Here is a 16,625-nt window from a genome sequence, read left to right on the forward strand (position 1 = left end):
TTGGTGCTTTTGGCGACCTCAATCCAATAATTCTAGATCAAATAACCTTATACCAATGCAAGTTAATTCAATGTTTAATGACACCATGCAACAGGATTTTCAACTACAGGCTGAAATCCACATTTATTAATGTTATTTAAGCCGCAGAACTAAAGAATGGTAATTGAAAGTTTCAAGCTAAACAGGTGTGGCCTTTAAATCTTTTTTTTTTTTAAATAGTGCCATATTTCGAACTATATGGATGAAAATCAAAGAAAATATCAAATTAATACAAATATTTCAACGCTTGAAAAAAAGAATCATTGATTACTTTATCTTGTTTACAATTAATAAAAAATTTATATAACACCGAAAAATTTAGTATTATTAAGGGCCTTACTTAGAAGATAATAATACATATTTTCGTTTGGTCTTCAAGTGTTTTATGTCATAATTCAAATTACAGAATAGAGCTAATATTTCAATTTAAAAAAAATGCCTTTAAAAAATTTCGATTTGATTGATTTTTGTTCTATTTAGTTTTTATCATTTATTAGGAAATTCATTAAAATAAGCTGGCTAGGTTGCGTTGAATATAGACTACCATAATATTTCATGGAAAAAATTCCATCTCTTATGAGTTTATAATTAACTATTTCATTTATAAGTGGGTGAATACTAATCAATTATTTTGAAAATGAAGCATCTATAAACTTATTTTAATTCCCTTACATATAAATTGTTAAGTATATAGTTAATTATAAGCTCATAAGCAATTCAGAATCGACCTTTTATAAAAAGCATTTCAAAAAAAATGAAATATAAGGTCTATATTTATAAATTCAGCTATGATATAAAGCACCTGAAGAACAAATAAAAACCATATTAGCTTCTAAATAATGTCTTTCATTTTACTCTGTTTCTTGATGGTTACATACATTAATTAATAACAATTAATTAAATAACAATAATAAATGTGGGTCACACCCTGTGGTTACTCCGAGACCTTCATTTTGTTGCATAGTGTTAAACATTCAATTACGTTATTTACCCTTACTTTAGACACAATGTTTGTAGAATGAAACCTTACTTTTTGTTTTATAAACTCTTCATTAGGTTTTTTTAACTACTTGGGGGTTGACTGACTAAAACATGATTTCTCTGTAGGCTACAAAAACAGAAATGGTTGTATGTAAATATTTTTCTTATCTATTGATGTAAAAAAAGTCATGTCAATGCAAACATTTTTTTAATAGTGTAATTAATCAAAGTTTCTAGGAGAATTTCATAAGCAGGCAATTTTTTCTAATCAGACAGAAAAAGATTTAAAGTACATAATACCTTCCAATTACAATAATAACGATGAAATGCAAGTAAGCTTTTATTTGAAGTTATGACTTTGATGGATGTTGAATTAAGAAAATGAAATACAAAGAACTTTTTGTTTGATGAATGTCTTAGATCTATATTTTAAATCTTCAACCTTTTAATAATTTTTTTTTGCAAATCATATAACTATTATAGTATAATCAATTGTTATCATATCTAAATTATTTATAATTATCATTGAAAATTACAGTTTATAGAATTTTTTTTTTTAGAAAATACAATATTTATTTTGACAGAAAAGAAGTTATGAAAAAAATGAAGATGTAATAATAAAAAAAACATCCGCCTGAAAAAAATTATTAGATGAAAAAACCCTTGAGTGGCTCCATCTATGAATTCAAATAAAACACAAAAAAAATTAAAAATTCTCAAAAAATAAAATAAAAATACTAAGTCTATATATCACATATGAAGGTGGCAGATATTTTGAAATCCTTTTTTTTTTGCTCATAATTATTAAATAAAAAAAATATTTTTTCATTGTTTCTTAGCGTTAATTCTTTTTGTTTTCCCCTTAAGCTGTGTGCAAAAAAAATGCAAATTCCTAAATAACATATTATGAACTTAACTTTTAATAGAATTCAAATTAATTTCATCTAACTACACAAAATAATAAAAGTTAAATTGTTTATTAAAAACGAAATGATTCCTACATTTTTTATTTCCTTCCATGAAATTTGATGGAATAAAAAATTCCACTCTTCATGTATATAGAAAAAAAAACAGCACTTTTTCCTAAAAAAAGTGATATAAAATTGAATCCAGAGATTATCAAAATAATTTATTTTATATATATTTCCTGAATTAAATTAAAAAAAAAAAAGAAAAAGGTTGAACTTGTTAAACTTTACCTTTGAAAAAAAAAATAGTAAAACAAAACCATGTGATCTATAATCATACAGTGTAGTGAGCGACGTGATGACTTTTTTTTCCGCTAGGGGGTTCTTGAATATTACTGCTTCATTATCTATGCAACTCCCATGAATTTACCCTTTTAACTGAATTAACTAAGTACATTCTTCAAAGGGAAAAATTACATTAAAGGATATCTCATCTGGGGGAAAAAGGGTAATTCCATGACGACATATCTTTTAAAGCTGATCTTGTTTTAAAGCTTTAATCAAACTTAAAGTCGAAAACCTTATGTTTATTTGATGGTAATTAAAAAATCCACAGAGTTATACAAAAAAAAAAAAAAAAAAAAACTATCATGAGGGAAAAAAAGTGAAAGGGACATGCCCTTACAGGGGCCCCACGTCATTTTGTAGGTAAGGGGCGTGCTCATATATTTGCTAATTTTTTTTAATATTAAATACTTTAGTTTTGCATTTGTTATTCAAGGACAGTTTCTCCCGAAATAGGCCATAAATTTGAGGAGATACGTCATCGGCTGGGTAATTTCTTTATGCCGTAGTGGAGTGGCATGTACCTGATGCTAGAATAATTTGGTAAAGTACTGTTTTAAATGTGAGAGTACTCTGATACTACTATTAGCAACAGCACATCGACCAATACCGAAGTATCCCTTGTTATGAGGAAATCGAAAGATGTTATGAATGTGAACATCTATAAAGATGCTGAATATTTATAAAAATAAAATTTTGTTTCGAAATGAGTCTTTTATTATGATCTTATAATATCCATATTATCTTTTTAAAAACAAAAGTTCAGCCCATGATATGGTATTCCATGATAGATGGTGAAAAAGTTAGCTATTACATTCTTCATTTTCTACTTAATTTCTTTCAACATTTCCTCAAATCTAAAGATTTTATCTTTTTAAGTCTTTGAGTTTACAAAATCATTATTTTTTGCAATTCAGACAAATACAAAAAAACTCGTTTTTAGATATTCACAAAATTCATAACCGAATACAAATCGTAGTTTTGTCGTTATTTGAAGGCCTTTAAAACTCAGTGTAATGTTTTGTTTTTACATCTATTGTGCTGCATGGTATTTAAAAAAAATAATTGCAGTAAACATAATTTGAAAGATTTTGTATATGTATTTTGAATTACCAATTTTCCTCCAAAATAAGAGGTTTATGTAAGCTTTTTGAAATAATTCAATAATTAATATGTTCCCAAAATTTCAATCATTCCCTTGTATAAATCGTTTTCAATAAAAAGATGAACATTTGTTACTTAGAAAATCTCTAATTTTTGGAGGAAAAGATTAAATTGATTGAAACATAGAGGGTTATTAAAATTATGTCACTATAATATATATCCAAAACCTTACTACGAGACGTTGATCGATGTTTAAACGAGCTCATCATTGATCATACTATTGCGTGTTTTAATATTAAACCAACAAACATATCTACATGCTCAACGCTCGTAGCTGACTACAGTATGTATGCCGAGTTTATGAAGGGTAATATATTGATATGTACCCTTAAAATGCAGTGCAAAACCACTCACTGTAGAAAGTATTTGTATAGGATTATAGCAGTAAAAGAAAGGAAAATACACTTTGGGGCTATTTAAAAAAATAAGTAATTCCTAAAAGTACCTGTAAGATGCTCTACAAAAAATATTAGTGTACAGGTGAGATAGCTTTACTCTCCCCATGCATATACCTCTTAATATGACAAATAAATGTACCCTATGAACAATTTGTAAACATTCTAAATAGTTCTTACGAATGTATAAATATATTTTACTTTAAAGGTTTTGGAAATGATATAAGGAATGAATTTGGAAATTTCTTTGTGGGTGTTGGATTTAATTATGTAAGATCTATTCATGTTTTTTTTTTAATGTAGTAACTCTTTGTGGGTCTTCACAAGCCCATGCTTTTACAAGCTCAATTTGATCCTTTTTTTTTCTAATACAAATTGGTGATTATTATTGCGAAATCATAGAAAAGTTAGAAAAAAATTAAATTTAAGGTGGATGTGTATAGTTGATGATAATAAAGAAATAAAATTATTTAAAAATAAATTTCCTTAGAATAAAAAAATAACCCGTATTATCTACTAAAAAAATTAATACATATTGTGATGTTGTTAAGAAATTAACATGAGAGTATTTAGAATAATATTAATAATGATTAATCTATACTGATTATAATGAATTAACTATTAACATGGATCATGCAACTTTTTGACGAAAGAAAAAAATCCATTAATTTGTTTTTGGGAAACAAATCTTTTGTGTGTGCGTGTGTGCTGACGCGATCTTCGTCAATGCGTTGACAACTACATATGAAATAGTACTGATAATTATTAATTATATATATAAAAATAGTCAATATTTGTGCTTTTGAATTATGAAAACTTCTGAAAGCTACGAAAGAGATGTTCATACAAAAAAGGGGGAGGGGGTGGAGTTAATATTTATATTAATATTATAATTAATAAATTGGGATATTGTATTTTTCGAGTATTATATGATCCTAATACTGATGCGTGCTCTGTGTTTTTACCAAATAAAGGAATCCTAGATAGGTATTTTGGACATAGCATAATATGTATTATCCATAGTAGTACCGATTGAAGGGCTGCCGGAATCGGGCTCTCCACCGACAGGTCAGTATCCGTACGTAGGTTCGTCTAAATGCAGCATTGCAGAGAGCATAGAGAACGGGATTGACAGTGGAATTGATATAGCAAAGGTAGTAAGCAAAGTCCCAGAGGGTTGGAGGTATGTACACATCTGCCGTTTCTTTGCCTAGAACTGCATTCAAAACAGTCAGAACGGAGTATGGAGTCCATGTAACTATAAAAGCGAGAAGGATCGCACTAAGTGTCTTGGCAGCCTTTCGGTCTTGTTTCTTTTCGTTGGTTTTCTTCACTTTCCCAGGGTTTTTCTTACCACCCCCCGTGAGTCGCTGTAGAGTGTTGTGTGGAGAGGAGCTTGAGCCTCCAGATTGAGAGCGTTTGATCATTTGACGACCTACCCATCCGGAATCTAAAGGGAGCTTCGTGATGTCACTCGTTGTCGCAGAAACGCCTCTCTTGGGAGGAGGAGGAGATCGGGATCCCGTTGTTTTTCGTGAAATGGGAAGAGAGCGAGGATAAAAGTCCGAGGAACTCTTGTCACAGAGCATTTGTATCGATGCAGAAACAACCTTGTCCTCAAGAGAAGGATCACTCTTTCGAAGGGAAGCTCGCTTTTCACTCATCTCCTTCGGTGGGAAACGAATCAAAATCGTGTAAATATTGTTATTATCTCCACCACCACTGGCTGTTGTCCCAACAGGAGAGTCACTTGATCCCATAGTATTTGAGTCTTTATTGACTGAAGTGGTTGTGATGAGAGACTTGGGCCGATTTGCTTCTCCTCGTGAATAGCGATTCACATTCGCATAAGGATCTCTTATATAATTAAGAGATGGGCATTTAGACGTAGTTGGAAGAGGGGTTTCGTTACTTCTAGGTGTTGCATAGCCTTCACTTGAGGGATCATCAACTCCTCCAGGATTCCCTCCATGACGATCAGGATCCAGACAAGAGCTGCACCATGAAAAGAGTCGGGATTCCCTTTTGTAACCAAGCTGAAATGAAAAAAGAGATATGTTGTTAGAATAAGTGACACTGTTGTTTGGTAACCCGGTACTGAGGTGGTACAGGGGTACTGACTCCTTCAAAACTGTACTGTACTTAATTGTTATTGAAACCGTCATTAAAATTAAAATTTATGGGCTATCCTAAAATTGAAAATGGTATTTTATTTGGAAATGTCATTTTCCGAGCAAAAATCCAGCGTTACCCTTGTAAGTGGTCGTTCTTAGCGAGATTTTTGTTGGCTATTGTTGGAAAAATATGGACTAACATCAAAGTATCAATATTAATTTTGGTTCAAAGACCGTGTATTTCTCATATTTTTGGTACCGTGACGACAGAACTACACGGTGTAAAATTATTTTGTTAATTAATTTTATAGAAGCCCCTACCGGACTCTGTATTTTGGTGACTGAACTATGAATGAGGTATAATGAAGCGATGTAGTTCAATGGACAACGCCCACAGGAAAAATTATTCTCTTGAACTCAGTCTGCGTAGGTTGGAATCGCGGACTCTACTAGAAAGGGAGATATAGAACGGAATTCAAAGACAATTCTTAGGTGAGATCGATAAGTTGTAAAACCAGTTATCCTTCTATACTCCATCGCACCAAACAAAGGAATATCAAATGAAATAAAATTGGGAACTGAATTAAGTCAGAGAGATAGAAGGGGAAAAAAAGAAGGATTTTTGACCTTTGTATCGTACATATTATATGAAGAAATATGGATATCAAAGACATTCAAAGGATTTCTAAAGCCCCCCTGGATAAAAAGGACTCTTTTCCTATTATTTCATTCTTACTTCTATGAGTGAAAAGTGTTATTATCCCTCCCCCCCCCCCCAAATGAGCTTGCTTGGATTTTGAGCTTATAAATCATCATTGTATAAAAAGGAGTGTACAATATACATGATGTTTTCCCCGAAAAGTTAAGTTTATTTTCATTCTTTCTTTACTCTATAAAAAGAAGGAGAGAAAAAATGTATGAAAAAAGGTTATTTTAGGTGGATCCTTATTTTTTAAAAGATTGTTAATATTTTGCTCAAACTTTTTGGAATCGATTTTAAATTTGCATTAACAGATAATCAAGGCAGGTGGTTTATTTTATAGTGTCATTGTTTATTAAAAATAAAAAAATAATTATTTATTTTGTACCAGACAATAAAGTTAATTTCATGTTTGTAAGAAAAAAGAAAGATAAGGAATTATTTAATTGATGGTCTAGATAAATTGAGAAAACATTTAGAGGCTTATAATGAACAAACTAAATTTTTAATTGTTTGAAAGCTATATTTAATTACATTCAATTAATAATAACAAAATGCACCTGTCTTGATAGCCTCGGTCACACGGCGCTTGAAGTTTTAGCAGGCACCCGGTGCAGGTCCAGCATTGCCATTGTACGGATAAGGGACTTCTTCCACAGACGAATGATACTTGGGACATGCTTCATGCTCGTCCCTCCCAAGAGATAGAAATCCCAGGCCCAAAATCCTGGCTCAAAAAGTGAGGAGATTTTTTGGCCAAGACATCCTGCACTTTTTTGACCCTGTGAGATGGCGCATTGTCTTGTTGGAAGGTGTAATTTCTTCCTTGGGTTTCTTCATCCATCCAGGGAATGTAAATTAAAAGTGAAGAACCAGAAAAGTCACAAATCTGTATCTGCACGAGCGTACGTGTGCCTGCCAAAGATACCGGCACCGTTTGGACGAGGTTATCGAGAGAGGCATATTTAATTGTAAATAATTCAATTTCATTAAATGTAGCTTCCGTCTAATAATAATGTTCTACCATATCTAGTTAATTATTTATAAGCCTTCAAAGATTTTCCCAATTTATCTTGACTACCCTGTACAATTATGGCAAATTTGACTTTTTTTCTAATTATATACCCGAATGCTAAATTGTATCAAGATCCTACTCTATCTTTTTGGATACTCATAGCGTATGAGAAGGTTAGAGCTATATATTAAAAAATAGCAAAATCAAAGTTCCAGCTTGGCTTTGGCGTCATTTTCAATATTTCCCAATAATGTTTTCATGATATTTTTGGTATAAATGCTATTTTTTAATAAAAATTAAATTAACCCCTTAACAGATTTTCAAATCCAAGTCAATTTCTTGAGGAAACAATCTCTAAGAAATAAGGAACATTTTTTGTAACCCACACACCTGAAGAAATATGAAATAATATGGTAACCCTCATATCTGAGATTCAGCATATTAGTTTTCCATATTTGTATTTTTGAAGAGGGGTCACTCATCATCAATCTGCTGTGAGAGAAACATCATTACGGATTTGACAACCCATGGATCGTTGAATGAATAGTTCCTCTGGGAAGGCTACTTTTTTAAAGGAATCCATGAAATTTATAAATCAACACAACCTCGAATCTATTAAATGCATTGAGTTACAAGGCACATGTTATCATTTTATTTAGTTTATTATTATTTCAACTAACTTTAATGTTATATTGTTTGTCATAATTATTTTACTATTTGGTATAATTTTTATTAATTTATAACTTTGATGTTGGAGTGCAATGAATGAGTATTCTATGAATCCATTTCGTATATCCCCATCCAAGGGTGCATAATTATGGAGTCACATTAATGAACGAGCTCCTGAAGTTTATGATCTCCCCTTCACTATGAAATGCCGCATAGAACTAATTAGTCGACTTTACATATTAAAAACTCATTATTTTTAATTCAATCTACATCATTGGGTTATCTTTCGGAGCACTCAAATCCGCGTGTAAGTTTCCTAAAATTATTCTTATTATATATTATCTAGTTTTTCTTTTAAGACGAGATCTGCAGCCAAGCACAAAACAAAAAAACAACATTGCTTCGAGATATCTTTTGTAAAATCTGTTAAAAAGTTAAAGTTCCTTTTAAGTATTTTCAAGGAAATATTTTTGAAATCAGTTGACTCAGAGCGGAGCTATGTCCCACTGAAGTTCAAGGTTTCTTCAGAAAAGGACCAAACCTTGAGAGACTCCCAAACGAGTCCTCACGTATGTATAAGTCTAAAACTTCAGCCATTGTGTTCTTATATTAGGATAAACGCCCGTACTAAAAATTATCAATATTGCTGATGATTAAAGAGGGTGTGTGTGTAGAGAAAAGATTAAGTCTAACAATTAGAAAAGAAAAAATGGATGATGCGTGTGCTCTTTCTTATTTTTAGTTCATTATTTAATGAGTCGCGGGGCTGTTGACATCTCCCTTTAAAAAAAGTTTTCTAACCTATCCTTCAAGTAAATTGATTTAAAAATTGTTAATAAAATGAAGAAATATGAATTTGATTTTAATTATAATATTTTCCCTGTACTAATGCTACTTTAAATTTTCTCCCCTTTATAGCAGTAATTCGTTATCCCCCTCCTAAATAATAAAACAATCAGACAGAGGCTTTAATTCAGGTGTACCATATCTCTCCCTCAAACCTTTTTCTCTCGCTCCTACAAAAAGTACATCTCCAGTGATGGTGAGGTCTTGGTTAGAGTTGTACACTTTACATGGAATGATCCTAATATTATATCAAAATCACGCAACCTCAGCCCTAAATCTATGTAAATTTGAAATCCATATAAAAGAGTTCTGCTCAATAATATTGGAAATAAAAATCTCTCAACACTTTTTCTTCAAATGTCTATTCTCATTTACAAAAATAAGGATCACCCTAATATAATTCCCATCAAACTTTCTTTAATAAGATAAATGAGTGCAGGAATTTCAAATAAAAAGTGGTATAAAAAGCACACACGACAAAAGTATAGGAAGAAGAAGGGGAAAAAGATGAAGGTTACTTTCACTTCCTGACTTACAGAGAGAAGAAGAAGGATTTCATAAAATGAATTCTAAATGAGATTTTATGAATGTATAACTTTATTTTTAATCGAACTTTTTTTTTGTGCTTTTTGATGTATGTACGGGCTAAAGAAAGGAATCCGTATGATCAATATAATTAAAAAATTGTTCTTTTGTCTCTCTAAATATCTGTTTATATGAAAAATAGTCACTGGGTCCACTGTATAAAGTGCTTTATTATGTATATAATAAGCATATTTTGATCTAAGAACACCAATGTAACCGTATGCATGAAATATTGCAGACATGGCACATAGTATCGAACTTGTATACAGAGTGCACTGTAAAAGTATATTACATAAATATTTTTGAAATACTAAATAAGAGTGTAGTCGTATTAATGAGCCATTACAGGCGTGTCCGAATAACAAAAGGACTGTTTCTGTTTGTTTTGTATATCATAATTCGTGTAGGTATATTTTAAAGTACAAAAGTACTCATCAGTCATCCCAACATACGATTTTTTTTTCTCAAACTCTCTCATTAATTATTATTCTTCCATTCTTGAGGAAGGAACACGTCATTTGGATTGATATATGTATTATTGTATTGAGTAGTTATGTGCAAGTGTGCTCATGGAAAACGAAGAATAATACTAATTATTTGTTAGGGAGTTATCTTCTTTATTATTAGCTGGCGACTAATTACAAAAACAGGGTACATCCCCTAGTATTCTATAAATGGAACGTGCATGATCCCCCACGGCCTTTCCTTTTTGACTACCTTAAGGGTACTTTTCTATTTGTAGAGCAGTTATGGAATAAAGAGGTAATTGAGGTTAAACAATTTCGTGTAATGAATGCTTAAGGAATTAAAGTACTTTTTTCCCCAAGTTATCAGAGTAATAATCTAGATTAATAAAGAAATGGATGTTTGGAATAGGTGTAGTTATTTTTTGTTCCAAGAAATAACAATGTGTCATTCAATCTCGAAGATGCCTTGAATTTAGAATAGCATCGAGAAAAAAATTAAAGAAAAACATCACTCACTAAAATTGTCACCCGGTAGAGCGTAAAATCTCCGCCTAAAATCAAATTGAGCTATTTATCTCAATTTTGTTTCAAGGTATTATGTATTTTTTACGTTTTGTCTAAAATTTTGAAATTTAATAGCTTCTTACTGTTACCATATATATTTATCATCTTTGTACATTGTTTGATCAAAATCGATTGTAACTTTTGCCGTAATCCTGATGCCTCACATATAAACAGAGGCAAAAATATAACCTCAGTCCAACTTTGTTGCAGAGGTAAACATAATTATAATGAATGCCGGTTTAGTGTTGGTTTAAAAAATTCAGCCATTTAACCCTCTTGAAACATCTTGGCGCATCGCATTATGTTATTTATTTTCTCAAGCTGTTACTATTTGATTTTTGAGGATAAAACATCAAAGTATTGAACAACTACGTGTGAGTAAGCTAATAAAAAATGTACAGTGCACTGAAGATTTTGTGGGGATTTATATTCTTTATTATAAGAGTAAAGTTTGTCTTTTCGTTGTCGCCTAAAAACTCTGGGCAACTTTATATTAAATCTTTACGACAATTATTGAAGGATAATTCCACATCAATACGAATACTGAGCATCATTAGATTATAAATCCGGAAATTGTTGACTTTGAACTGATAGTCTAGTCATATCTAAGTGCCTTTATTTTTGAAAAAAAAACAAATTTAATTTAAAATTTTTTAGAAGCCCATATCTCTCATATTAATAAACTGAATAGTTTTAAACATTTAGGATTTTTATGCCCGTTCAATGTATATTTCTTTAAATTATTAAGCCAATTTTGAGATATTTGTTGAACTCCAAATTGTCGTCTGGGAGAGGAAAGGTTCATCATTTCAATATTATTCTACTAATTGAAAAAATCGACTTTAGTTGGCCAAACAATGAGTATATTGATTCAAGTTATGTAAATAAGGGCCTTGTTTAACTAACGAGCTCACAAGGAAAAATGTTATTTAAACGTTTATTTAATTGTTAAATTCTAAAGTCGTCATGATTCTTTAATAAATAAAAGTAATCGGATTAACTATTTTTTTATCGCTTCTGTAGTGTTATAAAATAATTATTTTGTATTATTTGAATATGAGGTAAAATAATCTTTAGGCTTTAATCTCCTTACATAAATCATTTTTCCATTAAAAAAAGAAAGGAAAAATATATACTAAAGTGTCTAACCTTGTTTGAATACTAAGTCACTAAACCCTCTTCATTATTACGACAATACTTTACAATTTACTAATTATGTCGTGTATATCTCTGAAATTTGTTGACTAAAAAAAATAATTCAAGAACCGCAGGTTACATTGCGAACAACTTATTTCCATTCAATAGTAGGAATAACACCTAGCTAAGGGTTATCTCTATACAAATGCCCTATAATGATTCAACTCAAAATATTTATGGATCACATTGGTAATTCCAAAAAAATATTTCGATTAGTCCTTTGGAGGTGCCCAAAATTTCCTTTACATAAGGGTCGTAAAATTTCTGATCACAATAAAGGAAAAATAATATGGTAGATTGAATTTCAAAGGTCATGTCGAAGGCGAATTGAGTCCTGTAATTGAATAAAGACTATATAATCTATGCCTGAGATTTCTGGGTATCTCAACTTTATCACAGAATCCTAACATTTTGTATTGTTGTTATATCTTTACACGTACTTGTCCTATTTACGGTGGCAATAATAAAAATAACTAGATCTGGAAAGTTTGAGGGACCTAAAACCATTTACCACGTGTTATGGGGCATTTCAAAGTAAAAAAAAATAACAAAATGTTTGGTTTGAAATAGGATGTTATTAAAACTTTTTTGAAGATTATTAGTCAAAAATTGTACTGTTAATACTTTTTAGTATTTCTTATATCTGTAAAAAATATAATTCAACTTATTCTTCAACATGCACTCAATTATTTGTTTTTTCTGTTTTATCAAGTATTCAACCACCATCACTTTAACTAGAATTAAATAATACTACGCATTGTTTGACAAAACATAGAGTCTAAAAATCATTCAGGACATCTTTTAAGAAGAACAAGACAGCTACAATTTCGACCCATAAATCCCATTTCTTCACTTTAAAATAGCCTGAGAGGCCTAAGTCTTTGACAAAGTAATTTTTTTTATTGTCGTCATCAGAAAAGTTCTTTGTGTAGGGACAAAAATATTAATTCAAAAACGATATCGTGTCATGTGAATATAGACGTTTCTCATTTGGGTTCAAAATTACTTTTATATTGATACACAGCTGACAAAAAGGGTTAAAAGCTACAATGACTATATAAATTTTCAAAAATATGGAATATTGACTTCAAATTACCTGATTTGTGAAGGAAGTACTTCTTCGTAGAGCAGACGTGGGAACATAGGTGATCTCTTGGTGTGACTCCCGTGAGCGTGATGATCCGGCAGTGGGTTGACTTGTTTTCCATATCCCCTTAACACTATGCTCTGTACCTGTGCCAACCTCTTCACTGTAAATAAAATCATATATAATTATAATTTCAATAGACTCATTTTGACTATTTGTTTTACTCTAAATAAATTTGTGAATTTTAAGCATTTTTTAAAGTGCGAGTTTGGGTTGTTGTTTTATATTTTGTAAAGCTGTTAACATATGTCTCTCATTTTTGAGAAGAGACGATAAGCATAAAGAGTACTCACAAAGGTTTTTGCACATGAATGACGGAGAGTAAAACTGATAATTTGTTGGGGATTTATAAGTGTACGATCCTTTTGAAATCAAAGTAGAATGCAGGATTGGCATCAGAGGGATTCATGCCAATGTTTCTACTAGATACGAGGAGAGATTATTGTAAATTTGTAGCTAATCTAATAAAACATCAAGACAGCTGAGCTGCTCAGTGACAGGGTTATTATTTTTGTGTTTGCCCTTATTTAGAACTGAAGACTCCAGTCCCTTCTGGATCAGTCTCAGTCCAATCCATTTCAGCCCTAAAAACTTATAAAGCTCGATCCTTGAAGACGTCACGCAACTTTATTTCTTATTCGTTTAATCAGTTCTAGTAAAGACAGTTCTAATTAACCTCAAAGTCTTAAGGACATGTCCTAAGACTGAACTGGAACCAATATAAAGGACATGCACAAAACTTAGGTTAATTATGTTGATTTTTTCACACTAAAAATACTTACAACTCTAACCAGAAATTTATTTGCTTAATGGTTAATGAAAATCTTAATTAAAAATCAATTATTGGGCTCTTTGAATCTTTTTTCCTCTCTCTCTCTCTTACTTATTTTTACTCAAAAACATTCTTAGCCCAAATATTTTTTTTCCCCTCTTTTTTTTTTGCATTTTCAAACTTGGTGAGTATATATATATATTATTATCTATATATTTTTTCCAGACATATATTATGATATGTAGTATGTATTAAAAATGATATTCCTCCATTATAGACAGAAAAATCTTCCATTTTATATGGAGGAATGGTCAAAATAATATAAAAGAAAGAAAGCAGATGATGGCACTCAAATGGAAACAGAAAACTTGTCTTTATCTTCACTGTTGAAACATGTAGGTGATCATAGGTATATAAAATGTGTCTGCACATAAGAGCCAATTAAAGGAATTACTATTTTACTATTGGAGTATTCTTAGAATGGCAAATATTATAAGATTTATAAAGTATTTACCTTATATATATGTATATATAAATCTATTTATTTCAATTATTTTTCTTTGACAAATTTATTTATTTGTAATTAATAATTATATGTAGTTTAAAGACACATTTTTTTATGAAATACATTTACACCTTTTTGTATCCCGGTTAGATAAATATAGGGTCACGTGACCACAGTATAAGTTTGTCTTTGACTCAAAGCCTTCTAGCCAATAAATAAAACTATATCATAACTATGTCGTAAACAGATTCTTTAAAAAACACTCTGTTAGCCACAAAACCAGAAAAAATCTTAGTTAGGATGATGCTATGTATATTTGACAGATTTGTAGAATGTTATTCCACGCAAAAACTATCATGGTTGTTGGCTAATATTATATAGGATGTGGTTACATTTATGTAAAAGTATGGGAATCCTGAAAATTTGAGATCAATCGATATCTTAGAAACAAAAATAGGTGCATCTAAAAATAGCATTATGAAATAAATTTTATTTAAATAAAGGGCCGAAGTTTGACTAATTTCTCTCTTCAACATGAATAAATTTCTCATTCCTCACCCAATTATGTTCATAATTTGTTTGTACATTTATCAAAGCATAATTAACCCAAAAGTGTAAATTTGCCAACACCTCCAAATGACTAATAAAAATAGTTTATTGGTAAATAGGACGACAAGCTCAATTGACAATGTGCTCGGAAGAAATCATTTTTTTAAACTTAGATATAATACTCAGTCTTTCCTAGATAAGAAAGTATTCTTAATGTATATGGACTTGTAAGACAATTTCTCGATCAGATCGAGTAATCATAATTCTATATTGTTTACATAGACTTAGTATGTGCAACTCAATCTGACCAATTAGAGGAACATTTAAAATAAAAAATGTTGAAAAGCTTGTGTGCAAAATGTTCACCAAGAAGATAATGACATCCGTAAATGAAGTGCGGCTCCAGTTGTTTTTGAACAAGTACAATCAGAGTTGTGCAGAGTTTGGAAGGCAGTTCTTTAGAATCATATTCAAGATCACTACTCCAAAAGAAATACGTAGCACTCGTTTAGTTGCAAGACGGTGGCTTACTGCAACTAGATCGACCCAAGCAGAATTATCTCCCCAGAAATATTGATGGAAGAATGTAAACGGAGGCTACCAGTTGGTGTGGTTCATATATTGGATAAAAAATTTAAAAACTGAAAATTATCATTCCTGAATTTTGTCCAAATAAATTCATAACTAATGCCACAGTCATCAAATTTACATTTTATCTCAATTTTAAAACTATGCATCCAGACAAAGATGGCGATAGTTGTGAGGAATGTGAAGGCAGTAACAAGGAGATTTTAAATCCACACTATCCATGGCAAATGTCTTTGTAGCATCTATAAAGTTTATAATACAATATGTAGATGAAAACAAAAATATATAAAATGCCTATTTTTGTGTGTGGAAAATATTTTCATTTTGCCTACTGTAGATGCACATTCTATACAAATTAATGAACCGATTTACCTCAAATTTTCCGGATTCCTATACTTAAGTTATGTTTATGTCTACAATATATTCTGTAAAAAAATTAGCCAATTTTGAGATATGTCGAAACTTTTTTTAACTTTTTTGTGGGAGTTTTGTCAAGGAAAGACCCTCAAATGATTTGAATTCTATTTATAACATATTTTTTCTTGGACATATTATATAGGACCATCATGGAATAGAAGAGAAAATACAAGAACTTTATAAAGATATTAGCATCTTTAACTAAAACAACTTTTTATTAAAAAAAACCTTTTGATTAATGGTCTCCTACTTCATCACAAATGTAAAAAGTATCGTAAAAATAATTCAAATACTATATGAGTAGACCAAGTTATATACAATATACATAATATAAATATTTTTTATGTACTTTAATGTTTAAATATTTACCAACAAATATACATATATAAGTATGAAATGTGAACTTTTTTTATTCATAAAAAAGCTGTTATTTTCCTTCTTTTTTTTAAAGACAAAAATATATGGCAAACAAACCTTTTCATCTTATATATATATATGTATAAATTTTTGTAAGGGAAACTTTTTTAAAGAAGTTTTGATAACTATGACTTGTTCCTTACTTTTCATTATTATTGCTACCCTTTTTCAGAATAAAATAAAATAAAAGTTTTTTTTTTAATGTATGATTATCAGAAAGTACATTCCTATAATTTTAGTG

General features: G+C 30.3%; 1 protein-coding gene across 2 annotated transcripts in view; it reads right to left on the reverse strand.

Annotated features, from left to right (window-relative positions):
* Positions 1–2,765: 2,765 nt before the first annotated feature.
* The window catches only part of mAChR-A (muscarinic Acetylcholine Receptor, A-type), a 99,348-nt gene continuing 85,488 nt past the window's right edge, over positions 2,766–16,625 (reverse strand). For both annotated transcript variants that reach the window (XM_071886820.1, XM_040707626.2), the window contains 2 exons: positions 13,086–13,239; positions 2,766–5,868 (listed from right to left, as the gene is read on the reverse strand). In XM_071886820.1, the coding sequence (XP_071742921.1) occupies positions 4,846–5,868; positions 13,086–13,239 (1,177 nt within the window). In that variant the 3' untranslated portion in view covers positions 2,766–4,845. The remainder of the gene's footprint in view (positions 5,869–13,085; positions 13,240–16,625) is intronic.

The sequence above is a fragment of the Lepeophtheirus salmonis genome, chromosome 2 (assembly GCF_016086655.4).
Source record: "Lepeophtheirus salmonis chromosome 2, UVic_Lsal_1.4, whole genome shotgun sequence".
In the NCBI taxonomy this organism is placed as follows: Eukaryota; Metazoa; Arthropoda; class Copepoda; order Siphonostomatoida; family Caligidae; genus Lepeophtheirus; species Lepeophtheirus salmonis.